The sequence below is a fragment of the Xenopus laevis genome, chromosome 5L, assembly GCF_017654675.1.
Source record: "Xenopus laevis strain J_2021 chromosome 5L, Xenopus_laevis_v10.1, whole genome shotgun sequence".
Classification (NCBI taxonomy): domain Eukaryota; kingdom Metazoa; phylum Chordata; class Amphibia; order Anura; family Pipidae; genus Xenopus; species Xenopus laevis.
This window is the reverse complement of record NC_054379.1, coordinates 6,432,950-6,459,359: the sequence shown is the minus strand read 5'-3', so window position 1 is coordinate 6,459,359 and position 26,410 is coordinate 6,432,950. Positions and strand designations below refer to the sequence as shown.

Below are 26,410 nucleotides of genomic sequence, written 5' to 3'. Positions count from 1 at the left end.
AACGTTAAATTTACCACATTTGAAGAGGTTTGCGACTTGTGTCAGATGATACCCCACACGAGGGTATAAGTTTTACCCCCGGGGCAGGAGAGGTCCCCAAATTTGCCCCATTGACTTATAATGGGGAATTTATCGAATAATTTATCGAATAATTAGTTTGTCGCAGACCCATGAATGAGGTGTCAAACCGTTCAGCTTATTCGGGAATGGGGTGTTGTGACTTTTCTGTCCTATTTTGGGGACCCAAAAAAGTGAGCGGAGCCGCAAACAACCAATCAGATTTTCCCTATTGACTTCAATGAGAAAATGTAAACAGCTGTAATTCTCACAGTAATAAAGCCAGAGCTCCCAAACTTGGCACCGTGGGTCACTGGGTGACTGCGGCCAAAATTTACAAAAAGTGGGCGGAGTCTACAACAGCCAATCAAATTTCAGCCATTCAATTAAATACGAAAATTTTAAACTGCTGCCGCTCTTAGACGGTTAATGGCAGCCTCCTCAAAGTTGGCACAGTTGGTCACTGGGGGACTGGGATTAAAATTAAGAAAAGTGGGTGGAGCCAAAACCAACCAATCAGATTTCTTTGATTGGTTTTAATGGGAAAAATTAAGAAGGCTGCCATTCTCTCAGTATTGATGTCAGGGACCTTGAATATCACAAATGTGGTCGCTGGGGGTTTCCACTTCAAGTTTAGAAAAAGTGGGCGGAGCCACCAACAACCAATCAAATTTCATTCATTGATTTTCAATAGAAAAAAATAGAAATGCTGCCATTTTTACACATTAAATGACAGCATTCCCAAACTTTGGTATGTTAGTCACTGAGTGACTGTGGTTCACAATTAGGAAAAAAAGGGGCGGGGCAACAACAGCCAATCAGATTTCAGCCTTTGACCTTAATGAAAAATAATAAACTGCTGCTATTATCACGGTTTAAATGCTAGGTGTACCAAACTTGGCTCAATTACTCACTGGGTAACTGCGGTCAAAATTTAGGAAAAGTGGGTGGAGCCAAGAACAGCCAATCAGATGTTCCCTATTGACTTCAATGAGAAAATGTAAACAGCTGTAATTCTCACAGTACAAAGCCAGAACTCCCAAACTTGGCACCGTGCGTCACTGGGTGACTGCGGTCAAAATTTAGGAAAAGTGGGCGGAGCCGCAAACAGCCAATCAGATTTCAGCCATTGACCTTAATGAAAAATGATAAACTGCTGCTATTATCACAGTTTAAATGCTAGGTGTACCAAACTTGGCTCAATTACTCACTGGGTGACCGTGGTCAAAATTTAGGACAAGTGGGTGGAGCCAAAAACAGCCAATCAGTTTTCACCTATTGACTTCAATATAAAATTTTGGAATATCGCCGTTCTCACCGTTTTAAAACCAGAGGCCCCAAACTTGGCACTGACCATGACTAGGTAACTGGGGTTAAAATTCAGAAAAATGGGCGGAGCTTAAGACAGCCAATCAAATTTTACCTAACGCTATTCAATGGGAATATTTAAATTCCTCTCATTCTTACACTGTTAATGTAAGAGTGCTCAAACTTGGTCCATTTGGTGACTGGGTTGCAAATTTTTAAAAGTGGGCGGAGCCAAAAATAGCCAGTTTGTTTGGATTGATTTCAATGGTAAAATTTGGTTGGCTTTGAATTTCACCGGTTTAATCCGGATTCTACCGACTTTGTGTACTCTCTAGGCACCAGGGGCGACTGGGCAAGACACCCAACATATATGGGGGGCCTGAGTTTTGCCACGGCAAGCACCACTCACATTTTCTTCAGGAAATGTACCTCTCTAGTTATTATTATTATTACAAGCAGCTACAAATAAAAGGCATTTATTCAGGTGTCCGTGTAGATCCGTCTCTATCTCAGTTGGCCTCTCTCTTGTATGTGACCGTTCCCATTGTCTTTCAGATGACTTTGCCCACCTGATGTTGGCCGAGGCCTCGCTGGAGCAGTGCGTAAGGGAAAACGTGGGCAAACTGAAGGATTCCGTTCCATTACTGGCAAGCAAGGAGCCCAAACTGCAACAGGCAAAGAACTATCTCACCGGCATTCTCAGCAGGGGCAAATTACTGGTAAGAAATAATGCTGGGATGTCATATAGTTACGTCGTATCATTTACAACCACTAGATGTCACTGTTCAATTGAGGCTTATGGAGAGCGAACAGACAAAATGCAAATCCAGATTATGGTCCCACCTTGGACTACCCCTGACTCTGTATGTAAGTGTATTTTATCATCTGTATGTGTGGATGTAGCATCTGTATGATTACAAGTACTCAGTGAAGGGAAGCTCATGCAATAGAACTCTGCTGTCAATTAAAAACAGAGTAAATTTAAAAAATAAAAAAAATCCCTATAAAGCTGAAGTGCGTGCTGTTACCTTATTGGGGTCACGCTCTGTTTGCTGTCTAATGTCATTATTAGCAGTATTGATTATAAAAGTTTAGTGGTTTTGTTTGCTCCTTTGCTGCTAATCTTCCTTTATAGTTTACTTAAAGGATAAGTAAACCTTTAAAATAAGTGAATAAAAAAAATTGATGAGGGGGCTATTCTAAGCACTTTTGTCATTTGCATTCATTATTTATTTTCTTTCTATTCCAAGATATTAAAGGGATCCTGTCATGGGAAAACGTGTTTTTTTCAAAATGAATCAGTTAATAGTGCTACTCCAGCAGAATTCTGCACTGAAATCCATTTCTCAAAAGAAAAACAGATTTTTTTATATTCAATTTTGAAATCTGACATGGGGCTAGACATTTTGTCAATTTCCCAGCTGCCCCCAGTCATGTGACTTGTGCCTGCACTTTAGGAGAGAAATGCTTTCTGGCAGGCTACTGTTTTTCCTTCTCAATGTAACTGAATGTGTCTCAGTGGGACATGGGTTTTTACTATTGAGTGTTGTTCTTAGATCTACCAGGCAGCTGTTATCTTGTGTTAGGGAGCTGCTATCTGGTTACCTTCCCATTGTTCTGTTTTTAGGCTGCTGGGGGGAAAAGGGAGGGGGGTGATATCACTCCAACTTGCAGTACAGCAGTAAAGAGTGATTGAAGTTTATCAGAGCACAAGTCACATGACTTGGGGCAGCTGGGAAATTGACAATATGTCTAGCCCCATGTCAGATTTCCAAATTGAATATAAAAAAATCTGTTTGCTCTTTTGAGAAATGGATTTCAGTGCAGAATTCTGCTGGAGCAGCACTATTAACTGATTCATTTAAAAATTTTTTTTTTTCCCATGACAGTATCCCTTTAAGGGATACGTGTGCTGTTAATATGAATGGATTTTGTTACAACAGCACCACCTGCTGGTCAGTTTCCCACCAGTCTGACCAGCAAGTAGTCAAGGAAGTTGTCAGGAGAAAGAAAGAGGCTGATGTTCTTCTGCTTAGGAAAGATGTGAGAAAGGTTTCTAATTTTATTCCTAAGTAGAAGAACATCAGCCTCTTTCTTTCTCCTGACAACTTCCTTGACTACTTGCTGGTCAGACTGGTGGGAAACTGACCAGCAGGTGGCGCTGTTGTAACACAATTCATTCATATTAACAGTACATGTATCCCTTAATATCTTGGAATAGAAAGAAAATAAATAATGAATGTAAATGACAAAAGTGCTTAGAATAGCCCCCTCATCAATTTTACATTCACTTATTTTAAAGGGTTACTTATCCTTTTTAAATGCTTGACATATTGTTCTCAGGCAAAAATAAACATGTTTCATGTAGCCTTTACTTTCCAAAAAAGCCTGCCTGCTATTCTCCATGACTGCACTCCTCCCACACAATGATATGCTTCTTTATAAGAACCCCTGTTACTCTTCAGCCTCTTTAATGCCCAGCTTTAACCCCTTTCAGCCTGCTGAGGGTTCAGATCCGCTGTCTCTTTCTTCCAGCTTTACTTTTCCTGATTTAATGACCTTCCCACCTATTTGGCAAATAGAAACTGAGAGAGAGGAATGTGGTGAATGGCAGAGAATTCTAGCACATATTAACCCTGTCTTAGTACTTCCCACACTGGATGTTTATCTGCATGTATGGAGCCAGTGGTTTTAAGGGGGTTGTTCACCTTTAAATTAACTGTTAGTATGATGTAGAGAGGTATATTTTGAGACAATTTGCAATTTGTTTTCGTTTTTTATTATTTGTGGTTTTTGAGTTATTTAGCTTTTTATTCAGCAGCTCTCCAGTTTGCAATTTCAGCCATCTGGTTGCTAGGGTCCAAATTCCCCTAGCAACCATGCATTGATTTGAATAAGAGACTGGACTATGAATAGGAGAGGCCTGAATAGAAAGAGAAGTAATAAAAAAAAATGTAGCAATAACAGTGAAATGGCAGCCATTTGTTTTAAGATGGGGTCAGTGACCCCCATTTGAAAGCTGGAAAGTGTCAGAAGAAGAAGGCAAATTAAAAAACTATATAAAAGAAAAAAAAATGAAGGCCAATCGAAAAGTAGTGTAGAACTATAACATAATTTATAACATACTTAAAGTTGACTTGACGGTGAACCACCCCTTCAAAAACTGTGTAAAGGGGGTTCCAACCATTAAAGTTTGGACAGTAGAGGGCAGTGTTGCATTGATGTGTATTGACAATATTTAATTTCACCTTCAGGGAACAAGCAGTTCTTATTTATGGTTATACATGTGCATAAACCCTTGCTCTATACGTATATATATATATACAGGTATAGGACCCGTTATCCTGAATGCTGGGAGCTGGTGGTTTTCTGGATAACGGATCTTTCTGTAATTTGGATCTTCATACCTTAAGTCTACTAGAAAATCATATAAACCTGAAATAAACCCAACAGGCTGGTTTTGCCTCCAATAAGGATTAATTATATCTTAGTTGGGATCAAGTACAAGCGACTGTTTTATTATTACACAGAAAAAGGAAACCGTTGGATTATTTGATTATAATGGAGTCTATGGGAGATGGCCTTTCCATAGTTCGGAACTTTCTGGATAACGGGTTTTGGGTTAATGAACCCATACCTCTCTCTCTCTCTCTCTCTCTCTCTCTCTCTCTCTCTCTCTCTCTCTCTCTCTCTCTCTCTCTCTCTCTCTCTCTCTCTCTCTCTCTCTCTCTCTCTCTCTCTCTCTCTATATATTATATATATATATAATATATATTATATATTATATATATAATACACAAAAGACATGAATATCTTGTAAATTATATCCTTATAAACGGTGAGTAGTGATGTCATCAGTTATAAACGGTGAGTAGTGATGTAATTTCTGTCACATGACTCACTAAAACTTGTGTATTATTACTTTTATATGGTCATGAAACTCCTCGGTAATTTATAATATCCTTATATTTTACAAGAGGGGGTACTTTATTCACTATATAATCGATGACCCTATATAGTTTTATATAAGGTATATATGACATTTACATGGTATCATTATGGGGGTCCCTGTTGTTGTATTTCAGCCTAAGCACATAACGGAAGCGCTGCTGATAATGGGAAAGTTGCATTACATGGAGGGGTCGTACAGAGACGCAGTCAGTATGTATGCGCGGGCAGGGATGGATGATATTGCGCTGGATGATGAGCCCCTCTATCGCATGCGTCTCATGACGGAAGCTTTTCTCATTAAAGGTAAATCCATTTTATTTCAATGAGAGAGAGAAGGGTGAATCAAAAGGAAAGGAGACATAGAATACAAATAGGATGTTAATGGGGAGGTGAGACTTATAAAATAAAGTTGCACTTAAAGAGATACTGTCATGGAAAAACATGTTTTTTTTTCAATACGCATCAGTTAATAGTGCTGCTCCAGCAGAATTCTGCACTGAAATCCATTTCTCAAAAGAGCAAACAGATTTTTTTATATTCAATTTTGAAATCTGACATGGGCCTAGACATTTTGTGAGTTTCCCAGCTGCCCCCAGTCATGTGATTTGTGCCTGCACTTTAGGATGGAACTGCTTTCTGACAGGCTGTTATTTCTCCTACTCAATGTAACTGAATCAGTCTCAGTAGGACCTGGATTTTACTATTGAGTGCTGTTCTTAGATCTACCAGGCAGCTGTTATCTTGTGTTAAGGTGGCCATACACGGGCCGATAAGAGCTGCCGACAGACTGTGTCGGCAGCTTATTGGCCCGTGTATGGGGGCCCCCGACGGGCTTCCTCGATCGAGATCTGGCCGAAAGTCGGCCAGATCTCGATCGGATAGGACTAAAAATCCCGTCGGATCGCGACCGCATCTGTTTGTTGATGTGGTCCCGCGACCCGACCACCCGTTTACCGAATGCTAGGATCCGATCGTTGGGCCCTAGGGCCCACGATCGGATCTGCCCGATATTGCCCACCTCAAGGTGGGCATATCGGCGGGAGATCCGCTCGTTTGGCGACATCGCCAAACGAGCGGATCTATCCATGTATGGCCACCTTTAGGGCTCTTACACACGGCCGTTCCGACCTGCGCTCCCCTGCGTTCCGTTTTTTGGCGTTCAGCCGCAGGGGAGCGCAGGAATAGACGCAAGTAATGATTTGAAATGGGGCTGTACTCACGAAGGCGCGTGTAGGCGCCGAACGCAGGTTCAGACGCAACATGCTGCATTTTTCCTGCGTTCGGCGCCTACACGCGCCTTCGTGAGTACAGCCCCATTTCAAATCATTACTTGCGTCTATTCCTGCGCTCCCCTGCGGCTGAACGCCAAAAAACGGAACGCAGGGGAGCGCAGGTCGGAACGGCCGTGTGTAAGAGCCCTTAGGGAGCTGCTATCTGGTTACCTTCCCATTGTTCTTTTGTTTGGCTGCTGGGGGGGAAAAGGGAGGGGGTGATATCACTCCAACTTGCAGTGCAGCAGTAAAGAGTGACTGAAGTTTATCAGAGCACAAGTCACATGACTGGGGGCAGCTGAGAAACTGACAATATGTCTAGCCCCATGTCAGATTTCAAAATTGAATATAAAAAAATCAGTTTGCTCTTTTGAAAAATGGATTTCAGTGCAGAATTCTGCTGGAGTAGCACTATTAACTGATGCGTTTTGAAAAAAACATGTTTTCCAATGACAGTATCCCTTTAAGCAACTTTTCAATTGGTCTTCATTATTTATTTTTTATAGTTTTTAGAATTATTTGTCGCCTTCTTCTGACTGCTTTCTATTACCCCTCTTTCTATTCAGTCCCTCTCCTGTTCATATTCCAGTCTCTTATTCAAATCAATGCATGGTTGCTAGGGGAATTTGGACCCTAGCAACCAGATTACTGATTACCGAGCTGCTGAACAAAAAGCTGAATAACTCGAAAATTGCAAATAATAAAAAATGAAAACCAATTGCAAATTGTCTCAGAATATCCCTCTCTACATCATACTAACAGTTAATTTAAAGGTGAACAACCCCTTTAAGCAACTTCATTCTAAGCAACTTTCCAACATATTTACAGTTTTCACTGATTTTATTTGGAAGTGAAAACAGTTTCTGTCTGTCCCTTCCTGCACTGCTGGCTCTGTCTCTCAATCAGCCGTGCATGTTCTCTGACAGCTGCTACATTGTTTCCGTAGTCAGAACCACCAGGGTAGACAATTGAAAGGCGCGGACAGATTGTAACCTTAACCCCTTGAGTGCTGTCGATGGCAAATACTGACATTTTCCAAAGCTACTTTCAAACCATTCAGGGCAGCTTGGTTACTGTCACTGTTACAATGTGTATTTATTATGGTTGCCATGGTAATAGGGAGTATATAAACATGAGGATGCTGTATATAAAGCAAACAAGACTTGTTTTGGGTGATTCGTGGGAAATTCCAGCGGAGAGCAGAAGACTGAAATACAGAACATCCAATTGCAGTCTGCTGTAGGTCAGGAACACAGAGAATGCTGGGATTTGTAGTTTAGCCAGTCATTTGTAGAGCAAAACCCCAATAGGTTGGAATTTTCCCTATGTGTCCCAGTCCAGACAGTTCAGTCCTGGCGCTACATAATAAAATCCGAATCATCCAAATGTACATATGTGTTATGTTTTGGGTAGCCGAGGATGAGTAGAGTATAACAGGGCTTTATTAGCAGAGTCATGCAGCCATTACACAACAGTAAGCAACTCTAACACCACAAGCTGTATAGAAAGTGTGAACAGTATAAGTCTGGGCACAGTGACATCTACAGGCCATTTGTATGAACACCACAATATGTTTATGGGAAATGAGAAAGTTACAAAGGGAAGAGACGAAGGTTGGGATCAAGAGAGAGGAGGAAAAAAACTAACAAGTAAAATAATCTAATATTCAAATAAATACAGCAAACAAGGTCAGTTTCAATGTATTCTCTGTTCAGTGCAGGGGTTTGATTTACTCGGCTCAGCTATAACATTTTTTTCAAGTTTTGTACAGCGTGAATGGAATCAGTATCACTTTGCACCACGTTTAGCAGCCCCATCCTCTCTTTCTCTATCTGCTTTGGGTTATTATTGCTTTAAGTACTTTCAGTTCTTTTCTCCATGTGTATTTCTGCCGTCGGGGTGGACTTCGCTGCTGAATAATTCCATCTTGTCGCTCCCTGTATTCTGCTCTCTGCAGCATGCACCCCCACTTTCCTGGGATAATCCGATCTCACCAAACGGTACGTAATGATTCTGCGTTGCTACATCTGTCGCTTAAAGGGGAACTATCATTCTATTCAATCCTCTTGTAAACCCAGGTATGATGATCACTGTTTCTGGGCGATCAGTGCTGTTACTTTAATGACACCATTAAATTGTGGCTCATTATGTTGTGCTAGTGATGTGCCATTATACATTTTGAAAGAAACTTCTGTATTTTTGCCTGTCAGCCTATTGGAAGAAATTGATGCCTATAATAAACAGGCTTCAGTCCCCCTCTTAATGTGTGCAAAAATAAATGTGGCTTCAAGGGCTGTATTATCCCATTTAACTGCTGATATTGTCATTATTTGATATTATCTTACAGCAGTGCCAGGTAATTTTGATCATGGAAATCCAGCCGTAAAGCAAGACCAGGCTGCTGCTTTATGCTAGGCAGGAAGTAGTAACAGCACCAGCAGGAAGTAGTAGCAGCGCCAGCAGGAAGTAGTAACAGCACCATCAATACCACTTCCACCTGCAAACACAAAATTTGACCCTTATTCTGACTCTTTAATAACTTATCCCCCCCTAAAGAAACCATAGATAATCATTCACTCTTGATTCATAAGCAGATATTTTTTTTTTTAAATTTAATTTTAAAGAAAAATAGTTCCTTTTTAACAGTGACTGTCCTGTGCATGGATATTCCTTGCATGTGTAATTACTATAACCTATATGTACAGTAGGTGCGATGCTATTCACTAACTGGCTCATCACTCACGGGGGTTCGGCACAATGCCACGTGGGGATCTTGTTACAGAATTTATATATAATGGCACTGCCGTATCTACTTGGAAATAGATATATTTTACCCACAATGCCTGTCTGCCATCCTGTAGCAGATCAAATTGAGACAGTCTAATAGGGAGCATGACATCGGTGCTGTGACATCATCCTAGTGATGTCACTACTTTTATTGTTCACAGCTGTCAGTGTGAGTCTCTAAGAGGGAATTGAAATAACCCACGTGGCATTGGCTGGCACTGCTTGTGTGCGTGTCTGTGTTGTTGACATGTACAGTGTGTGTCCCGGGTTTTGTGCTTCATTATGAGAAATAAAACTGTTGGGTCTCAGAGTAACAACTTTGATTCTTCTGTTCCTTTCCCAATTTCCTGCCTTTCCCATTGAGTTATTATGGAGAATCGCGTTTTTCCCCATCATTTCCTTCATCTTCTCCAATCCCCTGGGATCAGCCACTCACTTTCCATTTAGATTTGTTCTCATGGGGGGGGGGGCTGAAGGTTCCAATAAACATTTTTATAGACACACAAACACAGCTCAACCTCTCACCCCCTCCCAACTCTCGTAGCGGTTTCACCCCCCATCCAGAGAGCTTATTGTAAGGACCATCAACCCGTTCATTTTTATTTTCTACGTGGATTTGTGCAGAGCTGGCAGCAGAGTGCAATTAAAAGATGCAAAACCACCACATTTGATGGGCACTTGTGTTCTGTCCCTCGACTTTTCTGAATTGCTGCTCTCCAAAATAGAGGCCAGACCTGCAAGTGTCCCATTCATACAGTTCCACCTACATTTGGCAGCACTTTATTCATAAGGGACAGGTGCCTCCTACTCATCATTTAATTTACACATCATTTGGATACATGTGAGGGTGCACGGGGAGGTGCAGGCCACCATGGAACCCTGAACTTACACCCCGGCATGTGGCAGTTGGAAAAGAGAGTTGTGCTGTGTGCCCTCCAGTGCCGCATTTAGTGTGGGATTTCCAGTCCGGCTCTAGGTACAAGAGTGAAGCCAGATCTCAAGTGCTTTTTGAATGAGCAATAAGGGTTGCACTTTTGCATCAGCAGGAGCAGAAGTAGAAGAAGCAGGACAGACACAACGGTGCTCAGCACAACTATATCCTAGTGCAAGGAGCACGTTTGGATTAAAGTCCCTCATACTCTCATAAATGAACCTTATCCTCTCCCTGTCCGTTGGCAACAGGCTACATGGTTGGCTATAAAATAACCTTGCCGTGCATGTGCCTTTATTTTCTTGGTATATTCTGGTGGCACATAAAGTGATATTACCCCCAGCCTGGCCCCTGAGTATTATCTCGTCTCATTATAATAACCTGCTCCTGTCTCCTCTGTGAAGGTCTATCTCTAGAACGTTCCACTGCAACCATTGCGTCCCGAGCGAGGCTGTCGGAAAGGGAAGAGGAAGCCATTGGTTGCTTTGAGAAGGCCAGCTGGATAGCTCAGGTTTACTTACAGGAGCTGGAGAAGGTAAGCTGGGCCCCACATACACCCTACTATCCTACTAGTCACTAGTTACTTGCCCAGTCTGTTATTTAGCTAATTGTAAAATATGCAAAGGAGGGTTCAGATTTAATTCTGTATAGAGCCAGTGGCTGATTCGGTATTTGGCCGTATCCAAAGAATTGTTACTTTGGTGCATCCCTAGAAGCAACAAGCTGATATATTTGTTTTTCCTACACAGAGCAATAACAGCGCCCACACAAGAGGCTCTAAGGGCAGTGCCCCGTCCCATGACTTTGAGTTGGGCTACTTTCTAGAATCTGCTCTCCAGTGCGCCTACGCTGCTCACTTCAAAAGAGGGTAAGTGCCGACATTTGGGGCCTTCCAAAGGCAGGAAAATAGTCGGGGAGAAGGGGCACATTATAGTGTGACCTATAATAACTGCTGTAACTAATGGGGGATTAACACTGTCTCAGTTCGCCATTTCTTCATAAATATAATATAATCAAGCACTTTTGGTCTTTATTTTAGGGCAGCTATAAAAGGTTAAAGGAGAAGGAAAGGCTATAATTAAGTAAGCTTTATCAGAAAGGTCTATATAAATACACCAGTAACCCCTCAAAGTAATGCTGCTCTGAGTCCTCTGTCATAAGAAACAGCACATTTCTTTCCTTCTATTGTGTACTTTGCTCCTCTCTCCCTTCCTGTTGTAATCTGAGCCCAGAGTTATGGGTGAGCAGGGAGAGACTCAGGCAGTGATGTCACTGCAAGCTAATATGGCAGCTGCTATCCTAAACAAACAGAGAGAGCTTCTAGAGCTGATTACTCTGGTATGGTAAAGCATACTGCCGAATAAATATAGTGTTATAGCTTGTACTATTGTGGCTAATCTGTTGGCAATAAACTGCATCGGTAGCTTTCCTTCTCCTTTAAAGCCCAGGTGTTGGTAGCCTGAAGTGCAGTGTCGGGGTAAATCCATTGGATAGAATTCCTGGGATGAACATTATTTATTATAGCAATAGCATATGGTGTTTGATGTCACTATATTTCGAATGGGCATAAATGAGAGAGCAGTGGGTCTCCGACAGCTTCCCACTTAGTGGATGTTTTGAGTGTGACGTTCAAAGATCATGGGCCGTATCCGAATCCAAAGACTGAGCCAAAACAGTGCGATGTATGGTAGGTCTGATGGGTTGGTGTCCATACCTGGGTATCTCCCAGCCTGCTTTCTCTAATTATCTATAGTTATTTAATTATCTATAGAACTCTCGGGTTCTTTTTATTGATTTCAACTTGAAAAAGACAAGAATTGTTGCATGTGGGCATGGTGTGGGTAAATACAATATAACCAGCACAGCTAATACTTGTACTGACCTTCCATACACAATTCTCTCTGGGGCTCCCAGTCCAACAGTATCAGGAGTAACTGTAGAGCAACTGGCATCAACCAAAGGAGCAGGGGGCAACTCAAATACGGAAGGTGCAAGGCTTATGGCCAGATTTATTAAAAAAAAAAAGGACACGTGCAGAAGGTTTGGTGCAAAAAATGTTGAACCGTGCTCCTTTTGTTGATGCCATGGTGTGGGTAACCCTAGGGGGATTGTTGGCAACAGTCCATGCAGTGTCGAACTGGCCCACCGGGATACCAGGAAAACCCTCCGTGGGCCAAGGTGTCAGTGGTCCCTCCTGCTTCTAAACATTTGCCCTATTTCATGGCCATTCCTTATTTATATGAGAATAAAGAGGCTAAATAGATCGAAGAATAGGTTATAGTATGTAAAGAAAAGAGACTAGGAAAATAGAGGTTGAGCAAGGAAAGAAGAAACTAATACTTTGAGTGGGTCCCTGGTCTCAAGGTTTTTGGTGGGCCCCTGGTGTCCCAGTCCGACACTGAGTCCATGGCACAGCTTTCCGGCTAAGTAAGAACAGTTCCCGTGGTCCAGAGCAATATGAAGGGATACTGGGAAGCTAAGAAATACACATGCTGATTTGGCAAAACCAGACCATTCACCTATGTGTGTGTGTTTCTGGTATGGAGGGTGTCATAGCTTATTCTAGGCAAGGTCACTGGCTGGTTGAGCTGTGTAGAGTAGATAAATGAAGGTGAATAAGAAGTTTGGGCAGACAGCACCATACAGAAGTCAGTTTGCATGGGATAGAAAGGTACAGGTTGGTCATGCAGTGCTTCATAACAAGGTATTTGACATTTTGGGTCCATTGGAGTTGTCCCAGGGTTCTGCTAATTGAAGTGTTGCACTCCATCATAAAGGTTATTGATTATTTCCCAGTTAATGAGTCTCTGGTTTAAACTATTGATTAATGTCAGTTGGCTTACCTGGGGGGGGGGGGGTAGCCACTTCCCATGAGAAGAGAGACCTAATCCTAGACCCGGTGATGTTTAATTAGTCCTGAGCATTGGTCCTATCCCAAATAGAGTCCAGCCCAGCCTTGTCTCATCCCCCGGGGGGAACACGTGTAGATGCAACATTGTTGGGAATAACCTGAGCCAGTGATTGCAGCACAATATCCTTACTGAATGTGTAGAGCTAATTGTGAAAATGTTTTTTTTTTCTTCTTAACCAATCAGTGCAGACTTTTTTGGCATCTGAAACCGGTAGGATATAGTGAAATAAAGGGTATCTTGTTCCAGTTCATGTAACACAATGGAGCTTGCTGTTGGATGAGGTTGGATTGAATAGACGAAAGTCAAAGCAGACCACAAATTTCCTGTGCCCCAGTCCCGTGGCCTTATTCTCAGTAGCCGCATAAGCTGAAACCTGGCACTGATAATTAAAGAAAGCTTGGGGCTAAATATTTGCAAAAGGCTCTTATTCTCCAGCATGAATAACACTGTAGCACCCGTGCAATATGCGACTCTTGCTTGGCACCAATCCTTCCCACCCATTATTCTCTACTGTGCAATATTTACCTTTGTTCTCTAAAGGTGCACAACACAGGGCAGGATAGCACAGAATACAATGTTTAGGAAGGTGGGACTGAACTCTTACAATAGTTATTGAGACAAAGCTGCAGATTGGACCCAACAGCCCCAGGTTTAAGGAGCACCAGAAGAGGTTCCAGGAGTAAATAGTTGCCTGGGGAGAGCACAGCAAATTCCCAATGTTCCCATTCAGGCACAGTAATTTGTGGGGCTGCAGGAACCCCCATGAGTGAAACCTAATCTACAATACAAATGTCAGTATATAAAACTAAGGAGAAAGCATTAGAACCCCCCCTGTTTTTCCAATGAAGTACTCTATAGGTCCAAACATGTTCCCACAGAATATTAGCAAACTCATGTACCCCAACCGTACTCCCTACAAAATGACTGCTCCAGTTTTATCCACCGAATCTATCCATCGTCCCTACAACTACTGCAGTTTTATCCATCCTTATACCCCTATCCATCCTCCCTACAACTGCTGCAGTTTTATCCATCCTTCTACCTCTATCCATCGTCCCTACAACTACTGCAGTTGTATCCATCCTTATACCCCTATCCATCCTCCCTACAACTGCTACAGTTTTATCCATCCTTCTACCCCTATCCATCCTCACTACAACTGCTACAGTTTTATCCATCCTTCTATCCCTATCCATCCTCACTACAACTGCTACAGTTTTATCCATCCTTCTATCCCTATCCATCCTCACTACAACTGCTACAGTTTTATCCATCCTTCTATCCCTATCCATCCTCCCTACAGCTGCTACAGTTTTATCCATCCTTCTATCCCTATCCATCCTCACTACAACTGCTACAGTTTTATCCATCCTTCTATCCCTATCCATCCTCCCTACAGCTGCTACAGTTTTATCCATCCTTCTACCCCTATCCATCCTCCCTACAACTGCTGCAGTTTTATCCATCCTTCTACCTCTATCCATCCTCCCTACAACTACTGCAGTTGTATCCATCCTTATACCCCTATCCATCCTCCCTACAACTGCTACAGTTTTATCCATCCTTCTACCCCTATCCATCCTCCCTACAACTACTGCAGTTTTATCCATCCTTCTACCCCTATCCATCCTCCCTACAACTGCTGCAGTTTTATCCATCCTTCTACCCCTATCCATCCTCCCTACAGCTGCTACAGTTTTATCCATCCTTCTACCCCTATCCATCCTCCCTACAACTGCTGCAGTTTTATCCATCCTTCTACCTCTATCCATCCTCCCTACAACTACTGCAGTTGTATCCATCCTTATACCCCTATCCATCCTCACTACAACTGCTACAGTTTTATCCATCCTTCTATCCCTATCCATCCTCCCTACAACTGCTGCAGTTTTATCCATCCTTCTATCCCTATCCATCCTCCCTACAACTACTGCAGTTTTATCCATCCTTCTACCCCTATCCATCCTCCCTACAACTACTACAGTTTTATCCATCCTTCTACCCCTATCCATCATCTCTACAACTACTGCAGTTTTATCCATCCTTCTACCCCTATCCATCCTCCCTACAACTACTGCAGTTTTATCCATCCTTCTACCCCTATCCATCATCTCTACAACTACTGCAGTTTTATCCATCCTTCTACCCCTATCCATCATCTCTACAACTACTGCAGTTTTATCCATCCTTCTACCTCTATCCATCCTCCCTACAACTGCTACAGTTTTATCCATCCTTCTACCCCTATCCATCATCTCTACAACTACTGCAGTTTTATCCATCCTTCTATCCCTATCCATCCTCCCTACAACTGCTGCAGTTTTATCCATCCTTCTATCCCTATCCATCCTCCCTACAACTACTGCAGTTTTATCCATCCTTCTACCCCTATCCATCCTCCCTACAACTACTGCAGTTTTATCCATCCTTCTACCCCTATCCATCCTCCCTACAACTACTGCAGTTTTATCCATCCTTCTACCCCTATCCATCCTCCCTACAACTACTGCAGTTTTATCCATCCTTCTACCTCTATCCATCCTCCCTACAACTGCTACAGTTTTATCCATCCTTCTACCCCTATCCATCATCTCTACAACTACTGCAGTTTTATCCATCCTCTCTACAATTGCTGCAGTTTTATTCACTATATTGTGCCAAAACCTTGAGAGCATTTTATCTCAGAAATGTTTGAGGATACCTTGAAGCTTCCATATTTATATTTACTTTTTTTGCTGTTCAGTTACTCTTGTCTCTCTCTGTAAAGCCCTGTGTATTAGAGATATACGTGTGCTGTGTTATGTACATGTGAAGTCGAATTATTCTCATGCAGGAAGGAAGCAATGTGCCCGTATGAGTGGGTTACAACTGACAGAAATACATTTACAACTGAGAGATGTCGCCTACAGGAAGTTCAGTGTTCAAACCTAGCGCTCCTGGCTTCCTGTGGTTGCGCATCGATGGAGTTAATAAACATATAGGCACAGTTATTTTATGTTTTTTTGTGTGAGTCAGGTGCAGAGAAGGTATAGCCTAAATATAATCATATATATAGTTGGATAAAATGTCTTTTCTGTGCTACATGAAGTGGAATGTCAAGTATATTTTGGGGGGACACTTCCAGTATTTGATGCCCTAAATACTCTCAGGACTATGGCTGATACACCAGTGTTTTCCTTTATTTGTAACCTTGTTAGGGGCTAATGGAGCTTGAGCCTTAAATCTTTAGAGCCGTGCTGCTACACATTAAATATACTAGAGAAGGGTTTTCATATTTTCAGTAGGTAAAATGTAAATAACAAATGAAGGTGACATTGCCCTTTAACAGCCTTATGCTTGTAGGCTTGCTATCTATGAAATGTTATCTCCCGATAATCATAACAACTCCCTGCGGTTTGTGGTCAGTAAAAGAGCGGCTGAAATCCCCTGACTGGAAACACTTCTTCACTCGACCATTAATTGTCCCTGTTATTTTACAACAGCCTGATCATTACTGGGGAAATATTTACTTCCACATTTCCGTTTCTAAATGTTACAAAATCTGCACATTAAATCAACTGATATCGACATCAACTAATCCCACATCCCACTCGTTTACTGATTCTGGGGGTAGCTTTACCCGTTGAACTGGGGATACAAATGTATTCTGTTTGTCCCTTACAAGCACCCGTAGTGCAAGAGATTAGAAGATTAGTGAAAAAAATTAAATTAAGCTTTGTATTTCAGCCGGGAGATCACACATTTTAAAAAAAATTAAATACATATATTAATGCTCTTATTTTATCCTGCTTGTAAAGACAGCAGGAAGCATTTAATATAAGCGGGAGCTTATTTGCACACCCAGCATCACATTGGGGGGGGGTCTGTGTCCCATCATGGCTGCTGTCTGAGGTTCCCCCCCCACCCCAACTGCAGCCGCCCCTTTCATCACTAGTCCCCTCCCAACTCCAGCTACAACCCGTCAGCTCCCCCCGCACATACTTTATATTATCTTGGAGCAGGTCTGGGTCAGCAGAGCCCACCAGGTTTTTTCCCGGTGTCCCACCAGCCCAGTCTGACCCTGTGCACACCATATAAATATTTTGCACATATGATTGCAGCCTACTTTGGTACCAGCCCAAGGCCAGTTAAAACTGTGCCTCCGATTATTTCTGAGAGCCCCTAACCTTATCTTCCCACCAGCAGCCCACTGAGCATGTGCAGTGCCACTGACACACAAAAGATGCCTAACAAGTTCCAACTAACAAGGCCGGGATCGTTATAAAGCTGCTGAACCTCTGGGCTGGTACAATGAGTTGTGTATATAAAATACAGCATTTTTAGCCATATTCATGTTTTGGCTTTAGTTCTCCTTTTTTAAAAAGTCAAATTTCCCAGGAGCACCATCGGACCTGTTGTAAAACGAAATGAAATAACTGAACTGACTTAAAACAAAATGATCACGGTCCATGACCAGAGCAGCAGTCCGGGGAGCTGGAGGGCCTAATATTGCTGCACCGTGTATAATAGACAAACAAGTGCATATTATGGCACATATTGTGGTACATTTTGTTGCAGCGTTTGTGTATTTATGCTGGAAATCTGGGGAATATTGTATAAATATTATATTTTTTGCACTATCAATATTGTGTCCCACTTTGTACCCTTCCCCCATATAAAACTCTGCTTGTTATTCTGTGCTGTGGGTTTTGTGCCACACGGGTTGAGTTGCCAGTCTCCAGCCATTCCCTGTTAATAAATATGCCGGCACAATGATGCCTCCAGGGCAATTCTTTCAATAAGTCTGTACTGGAGCGGTGAGATCATTAGGTGCCACACCTAGTAATGATTCAGTGCAGGAGCCGGTGGTGCTGCCATACATCTTGCACGGAAGCAGTAAACAACCTACAACTCTGCCTGCCCACCCATTATGTTCTGGAGACCTTATCCAACTGATAGATATTCAGCCTGGAGCTGCCATCAGCATTTTGTTGTACAATAACTCCCAACATTCCCCTTTAAATGTGGAACAGAACATCCGTTGGGCAGGTTCTCCTATTGAAATAAATGGCAAGAGAAAGAAATAGTCATTGAGACTGCGCTTCTCCTTAAGAGGTTGTGGTGCCTTTAAGACCTTATAACAATCAGCTGCACAACTGGACTCTGATCCGAGGGCCGGTACTGGAGCTCAGCTTTGCATGTGAGATAAGATAAGAAAATACAGAGCCAGGGAATTGGTGGAGAACAAGAAGAATAGGCCATTGTATCACATGCAGCTGCTAAAATAATATTATTATGGGATTTGTATAATTTGTACGACTGAGCACACACTCACTTAAAGGAGAACTGGGACTGATTTTTATTAAATTGGCACCAGTGATGCACCATGGGAATGTACAGTCACCGTATGTGAGTGGTAAATAAAAGATCTGTTTCACGAATGGAGGTTCCTCCCGGGCACCAGCAGGATCAGCTTTTCCTCAGGAGATTTCCTTATAGAGCAGAGACTTGATAAGAACCGAATATGTGGGACATTCCACTGATTTCCTTTTTGTATCAAGACAATTCCCAGCATGTCCTGTACTCACCCTCCTTATTTCCCTGACTTGTCTCACATTCTCATTTGATTTCCTCTCTCAGAGAATGTTCTCCAGCCACAGTATGTTCTATAAAAGCAAATACCTATAGTAACAGTGGGATACTAGTCTCTGGGAAGGGAGTGTGACTGTGGTATAGCAGGTATAGTAGGGAGAGATGGTGCCTATAGTAACAGTGGGATAATAGTCTCTGGGAAGGGAGTGTGACTGTGGGATAGCAGGTATAGTAGGGAGAGATGGTGCCTATAGTAACAGTGGGATAATAGTCTCTGGGGAAGGAGTGTGACTGTTGGGATAGCAGGTATAGTAGGGAGAGATGGTGTCTTTTGTAACAGTGGATAATAGTCTCTGGGAAGGGAGTGTGACTGTGGGATAGCAGGTAATAGTTTGGGAGAGATGGTGCCTATAGTAACAGTGGGATAATAGTCTCTGGGAAGGGAGTGTGACTGTGGGGTAGCAGGTATATAGGGAGGATGTTGCCTATATAACAGTGGATAATAGTCTCTGGGAAGGGAGTGTGACTGTGGGATAAACAGGTATAGTAGGGGGGAGATGGTGCCTATAGTAACAGTGGGATAATAGTCTCTGGGAAGGGAGTGTGACTGTGGTATAGCAGGTTATAGGGAGAGATGGTGCCTATAGTAACAGTGTTAATTTGTCTCTGGGAAGGGAGTGTGACTGTGGGATAGCAGGTATAGTAGGGAGAATGGGTCTATAGTAACAGTGGGATAATAGTCTCTGGGAAGGGAGTGTGACTGTGGTATAGCAGGTTGTAGGGAGAGCATGGTGCTATAGTAACAGTGGTTAATAGTCTCTGGGAAGGGAGTGTGACTGTGGGATAGCAGGTATAGTAGGGAGAGATGGTGTCTATAGTAACAGTGGGATAAATTCTCTGGAAGGGAGTGTGACTGTGGGATACAGGTATAGTAGGGAGAGATGGTGCCCTATAGATAACATGGATAATAGTGTCTGGGAAGGGAGTGTGACGTTGGGATAGGCAGGTATAGTAGGGAGAGATGGTGTCTATAGTAACAGTGGGATAATAGTCTCTGGGAAGGGAGTGTGACTGTGGGATAGCAGGTATATGTAGGGAGAGATGGTGCTATAGTAACAGTGGATAATAGTCTCTGGGAAGGGAGTGTGACTGTGGGATAGCAGGTATAGTAGGGAAGATGGTGTCTATATAAGTGGATAGATAGTCTCTGGGAAGGGATTGTGACTGTGGGATAAGCAGGTATAGTAAGGGAGAGTGGTGCCTATAGTAACAGTGGATAATAGTCTCTGGGAAGGGAGTGTGCTGTGGGATAGCAGGTATAGTAGGGAGAGATGGTGTCTAATAGTAACAGTGGATAATAGTCTCTGGGAAGGGAGTGTGACTGTGGGATAGCAGGTATATAGGGAGGGGGATGGTGTCTATAGTAACAGTGGATAATAGTCTCTGGGAAGGGAGTGTGACGTGGGATAGCAGGTATAGTAGGGAGAGATGGTGTCTATAGTAACAGTGGATAAATAGTCTCTGGAAGGGAGTGTGACTGTGGGGTAGCATGTATAGTAGGAGAGATGGTGCCTATAGTAACAGTGGGACAATAGTCTCTGGGAGGGAGGTGACTGGGGGGATAGCAGGTATAGTAGGGAGAGAGTGTGTCTATAGTAACAGTGGGACAATAGCTCTGGGAAGGGAGTGTTGACTGTGGGATAGCTTAGGTATTAGTAGGGAGAGATTGGTGTCTATAGTACAGTGGATAATAGTCTCTGGGAGGGAGGTGTGACTGTGGGAAGCAGGTATAGTAGGGAGAGATGGTGTCTATAGTAACAGTGGATAATAGTCTCTGGGGAAGGGAGTGTGACTGTGGGATAGCAGGTATAGTAAGGGAGAGATGGTGTCTATAGTAACCAGGGATAATAGTTCTGGGAAGGGAGGTGACTGTGGGAAGCAGGTATAGTAGGGAGAGATGGTGTCTATAGTAACAGTGGATAATAGTCTCTGGAAGGGAGTGTGACTGTATAATGTTTTAGTAGGGAGGGGAAGGTTTCCCCTATAAAAATGGGACAATATCTCCCGGAAGGGGGGGGGAAAGGGGGGTAAAATTTTTATTAGGGAAATGGGGTTATTAGAAAAATGGGAAATAGGGGTTCTGGGGAAGGGGGGGTGACTGGGGATTAAGGTTTATAGTAGGGAGAGGGTTGGGGCTAAGTAACAGTGGGGGAATAGGTTTTTTGGGGGAAGGGGTGGTGATGGGGTAACCCGGTTTTAGGGGAGAGAAAGGGGGCCTTTTTAAATTTTAAAGTGGGGGAATTTGTCTCTGGGAAGGGAGTTTTTATTGGGGATTGGGGGTTGTATAGTAGGGAGAATGGGCCTATAGTTAAAAATGGGGTAATAGTCTCGGGGGAAAGGGGTTTGACTGGGGGGTAGGGGGGGTTTTTTTATTGGGGGGGAGGTTTAAAATTAAAACATGGGAAAATAGTTTTTTGGGAAGGGGGGTGTGACTGTGGGATAGCCCTTTTTTAAGGGGGGGAAATGGGGGGTTTTAGTAAAAATGGGGGGAATAGTTTGGGAAGGGGTGTGAAAAGTGGGTTTGGAGGTATAGTAAAAGGGGAAAATTGGGGCCCCTAAATAACATATAATAGTCTTTTTGGGAAGGGGGTTGGGCTGTGGGGAAAAAGGTAATGGGGGAAAAAAGTTGCCCCAAATAACAGTGGATAATAGTCTCTTGGGGGAAGGGGGGGGGGACTGTGGGGTTTTAGGTTTTTTGTAGGGAAAAAATGGGGGCCATATAACAGTGGGGGAATAGTTTTTTGGGGAAGGGGGGGTGCTGGTTTATACAGGTTTTTTGGGGGGAGAGATGGTTTCCCCTAGGGAAAACCCTTGGGAAAAATCTCTGGGAAAGGGGGTTTTTGGCTGGGGGGATAGCAGGGGTTTTTAAAGAGATGGGTTTAGTAACAGGGGGGAAAAGTTTGGGGGGGGTGTGGGGTGTGGTTTTTAATTTTCAGGTTTTTAAGGGAGAGATGGGGGCCTTAATAACTTTTTGGTTAAAGTCTCTGGGGGGAAGGGTTGCTTGGAAAAACAAACGGGAAAATTTTTTTTTTTTAAGTGGAGAGGGGGGTTCCTTTAACAGTGGATAATTTTTTTCTTGGGGAAGGGGTGGGGGACTGGGGGGGGTAGGGGGGGGTTTAGGGAGGGGGGAGGGGTGGTTTTCCCATAAATAAAAAGGGGGGTAAAAATTGGTTGGGAAGGGAGTTGACGGGGGGAAAAAGCAGGTATTTTTAGGGGGAAGAATGCCTGTCCATAGGTAACAGGGGGAATTAAAGTCTTGGGGGAAAGGGATGTGACTGTGGGGGATTTTCAGGTTTTTAAGGGGGGGGAGAAAAAGGTGGCCCCTTTAGTAACAGGGGGAAAATAGTCTCTTGGGGGAAGGGGTTGGAACTGTGGGATAGCAGGGGATGTTAGGAAGATGGTGGGGCTTTTAGTAAAGTGGGGTTTTAAAGGGGTTTGGGAAAGGGGGTTTGGGTTTTTGGGTAGCAGGGGTTTTTGGGGGGAAAATTGGGGGGCCCATATAACAGTGGATAATAGTCTTCCCGGGGGGAAGGGGGGTTTCTGTTTTGGATGCCCGGGGGGGGGGAGGGAGAGATGGGGTTCCCTTTTAAAAAGTGGGGAAAAGCCCCTGGGGGAAGGGGGGGTTTTGGCTGGGGGATGGGTCTTAAATTGGGGGGGAAGGGGGGGGTCGATAGTTTTAAAAGGGAAAAAATAGTCCCTGGGGGAAAGGGAGTGTGATTGGGGGGGTTAGGGGAGATTCTTTATTTTTAGGGGGGGATTTGGTTTATAGTTAACAGTGGATATAGTCTCTTAAGGGGTTTTTTTTGGGGGGAAGGATTTAGTGTTAGGTAAGGGGGGATGGTGCCTTTTAGTTAAAATGGGACAATTTTTCTCTTTTTGGGGGGAGTGTGACTTGGGAAAAGGGGGGGGTTTTTAGGGGGGGGAAATGGGGTTTTAGGTTAAAGTGGGGGAAATAGTCCTTTTGGGAAGGAGTGGGGGGTCTGTGGGGATGCAGGTATATAAGGGGGGGGGGGGTTGGGGTCTATATTTTTAAGGGGTTAATTTTTTTTCTTTGGAAAGGAGGTACCCGTGGGAAAGGATATTTTTATAGGGGAAAGGGATTGGCCTATATAAAAGGGGAAAAATAGTCTTTGGGGGGGGGGGGGACTGGTGGAATAGCAGGTATAGTGGGGGGAGATGGTCTTCTATAGTAAATTTGGAAAATATTTTCTTGGGAAGGGGGGGTTGGGGTTGTGGGAAAGAGGGATTATTAGGGGGAAGATGGTTGTTCATATTTTAACAGTGGATAATATTTCTCTGGGAAGGAGTTGTGTGGGGATAGCAGTTGGTATAGTAGGGAGGAAAAGGTGTCTATAGTAACAGGGGTTAATATCTCGGGGAAGGGAGGGGTGATTTGTGGGGATAGCCATTTCATAGTAGGGGGAAAATTGGGCCTATAGTAATCAGTGGATAATAGTCTCTGGGAAGGGAGTGTGACTGTGGATAGCAGTTTGTAAGTAGGGAGAATGGTGGTCTTATAGGTAACAGTGGGATAATAGTCTCTGGGAAGGGAATGTGACTGTAGAAGAGTGGGTTTAGTAAGGAAAGATGATGACTAACATTTTATATTTGATTTGCCCAAATTATGGCCCTTTAGCCGTCATTCAAGTCCAGCTCCTTTAATCCTTTGACTGCTCAGAGTTGTAGATTACCACTTTTTGAAGTGATGATTTTTGCTCCAGGCTACATCACCTCTGATTACGTCCTGGTTCCATTTTATTCATTTTGTTTGACTTCAGACAGTTTACTTGGTTATATACTATGGATATCACTATTTCGGGATCTACATACTTTTATTAGCTTAAAGCTGGCCATAGATGTAAAGATTTTTAAAAGATCCGTTCGTCATCGTTAGACCACGATTATCTCGGAACGATCGTACGAATTGACCATCAACTAAAAAGACCGATTTGCCAGGAAAACAAAGGGGAGCTGCCTACTTGGCCCTGCAAACATAGATACATTGCACTGGGACTGACAAAGATTTTTTAAAAATCGTAAGATGTACGATCGTTTGAATCCCATTAACCGCACTATAATTTCGAAGGATTGGTCGGACTTCGGTAAAATCGGTCGTTCGGCAAGAAAAATCTTTGCGTCTATGGGGAGCTTTAGTCATGTGCTTTGTGTGTGACAGTAACAGGAAGTGACAGTTTGTAGTGACAGTTTGTAGTCTCTCTCTCTTTTTGGATTTAGAGGCAGTGTCCCTTTATGGCCACTAGAGGGAGCACCATCTCCAGTAATCTTATAACACAGCTGGCAGGCAATAATAAAATATTATTCTGAATCCAAATAGTTTTTGCTGATAAACAAGCCCAGGTAAAAATCAATTAAACTATTCCCTGAAACACATTTTGTGTTGTTAGACCCAGAAAGTCAGGAGTGATGAATATTGTGACAAGTTGTAGTTGAAGCAGAATCTGACACCCTGCTGATGGCCAAGGGGACTGGTCTTGTAACAGAGACCTGGGAAACATTTGCCAGGGAAATAAAGCTTTACTGGGATAATGTAATTGCCCCAGTCCAAGTAACCCATAGTAACAGTATCTGTTAAAGGGGCAGTTTTCCTTTAAATGAACTTATTGTATGCCCAGTTCTACGCAACTTTAGGATTGGTCTTCATTATTTATTTTTTATAGTTATTTTAATAATTTCCTTTTTCTTCTTATTTTTTTTAGCTTTCAAATAGGGGTCACTGATCCCATCTAAAAAGCAAATGCTCTGTAAGGCTACAAACGTATTGTAATTGCTACTTTTTATTACTCCTCTTTCTATTCAGGCCTCTCCTATTTATATTCCAGTCTCTTATTCAAATCAATGCATGGTTGCTAGGGGGATTAGGACCTAGGATGGTCAGCGGGTTGCGGATAAGTTTCTTGCGGGTCGGGTAGCTGTTCCAAGCGTGTAAGAATGCGGGTCAGGGTTGCAGATTGCAGGTTGCAGGTACAGGTCGGGTAGGGGTACCAAAAAATGGACCCGCACAGGACTCTATCCCGAGCATTCTGGATAACAGGTCCCATAGCTGTACAGTGTATTTGAATCTTCTGCTGTGGCTTAATTGAGCCCTGGGCTCAGCAGGTCTCTCAGGACTTTGGCAGCATCAGATTCAACTGAATATTCAACAAACGGCTCCTTCCCCAGTTGTCTGCACCCCCCAAAATCCCTAGGGGACCCAGATATCTGTGTGCAGAGACGCCCCTGCATATTGAGTCATTCCTCACTGGTCTTCATTTTACATTTCTCCATAAATATTTATAGTTGCAAATTCATGCAATGGCATACATATTAAACTAGATACAGGCTATATAAATATATAAAATCATTTGAAATAACACAATAAATATATTTTAATAATGGCTCTGTTTTTATATTAAATTTTTTGTCACATTCCCACTAGTTTTTTTTTACACATCGTACTATTATTTTCAGAAATTCATTCTGTCGATGACCAATCAATTAAAGGGGCGGTTCACCTTTACGTTAACTTTTCTCTGTTTCTCACCCCTCCCCTCCATCGCTCTCCCTCCCCTCTGTCACTCTCCTCCCCTCTGTCGCTCCCCCTCGCTCTCCCCCTCCCTCCCTCCCTCCCTCACTCTCCCTCTCCTTTGTCGGTCTCCCCTCCGTTGCTCAACCTTCCCCTCCGTCTCTCTCCCTCCGCCGTTCTCCCCTCCCTCATTCTCCCCTCCATCGCCATTGCTCTCCCTCCCCTTTGTCGTTCTCCCCTCCGTCCCTCACACCTAACCTCCGTCACTCACCCTCCCCTCCATCAATCTCTCCCCCCTCCATTGCTCTCCCCTCCCTCACTCTCCCCTCCCTCCCCTCCGTCGCTCTCCCCTCCCTCGTTCTCCCCTCCGTCGCCATCGCTCTCCCTCCACTTTGTCGTTCTCCACTCCGTCCTTCACACCTAACCTCCGTCACTCACCCTCCCCATCATCAATCTCTCCTCCCTCCATTGCTCTCCCGTCCCTCACTCTCCCCTCCCTCCCCTCTGTAGGCCTCCCCTCCGTTGCTCAACCTTCCCCTCCGTTGCTCTCCCTCCCCTCCGTCGCTCTCACCTCCCTCGTTCTCCCCTCCGCCACCATCGAGCTCCCTCCCCTTCGTCGTTCTCCCCTCCATCGATCTCAATATTATATATACATATAATATATGTTTCAATATTATTTCACAAAAACCTCAACTGTCATAACATAAATGATAAATATCTGGAGGCTCCTTAATCCGTCGGGATTACTGCCACGAGAATTATATTCTGACTTCTACCAATTTATCGAAGACGCCAAGATAGGAATATTCACATATTCAGGCCATACTCCTGTCAGCATTACTCTAATTCCATCTCAAAATCGTACATCCCCTGGAACTTCCCTACAATTTTGTCTTCAAGACCAGATTTTCAACAGCGGTTGAAGGATGGATGGACCTCATTTTCAGCAGAAAAGAACATTCACAAGGATAACCCTCTATTATTCTGGGACACCTGGAAGGCTTATATAAGAGGAGCATTAATCTCTTTCGGAATTGCT

General features: G+C 43.3%; 1 protein-coding gene across 3 annotated transcripts in view; it reads left to right on the top strand.

Annotated features, from left to right (window-relative positions):
- The window catches only part of ttc7a.L (tetratricopeptide repeat domain 7A L homeolog), a 212,277-nt gene that overhangs the window by 12,018 nt on the left and 173,849 nt on the right, over nucleotides 1–26,410 (top strand). For all 3 annotated transcript variants that reach the window (XM_041562490.1, XM_041562488.1, XM_041562489.1), the window contains exons 2-5: nucleotides 1,921–2,084; nucleotides 5,451–5,619; nucleotides 10,710–10,840; nucleotides 11,055–11,173. In XM_041562490.1, the coding sequence (XP_041418424.1) occupies nucleotides 1,921–2,084; nucleotides 5,451–5,619; nucleotides 10,710–10,840; nucleotides 11,055–11,173 (583 nt within the window). The remainder of the gene's footprint in view (nucleotides 1–1,920; nucleotides 2,085–5,450; nucleotides 5,620–10,709; nucleotides 10,841–11,054; nucleotides 11,174–26,410) is intronic.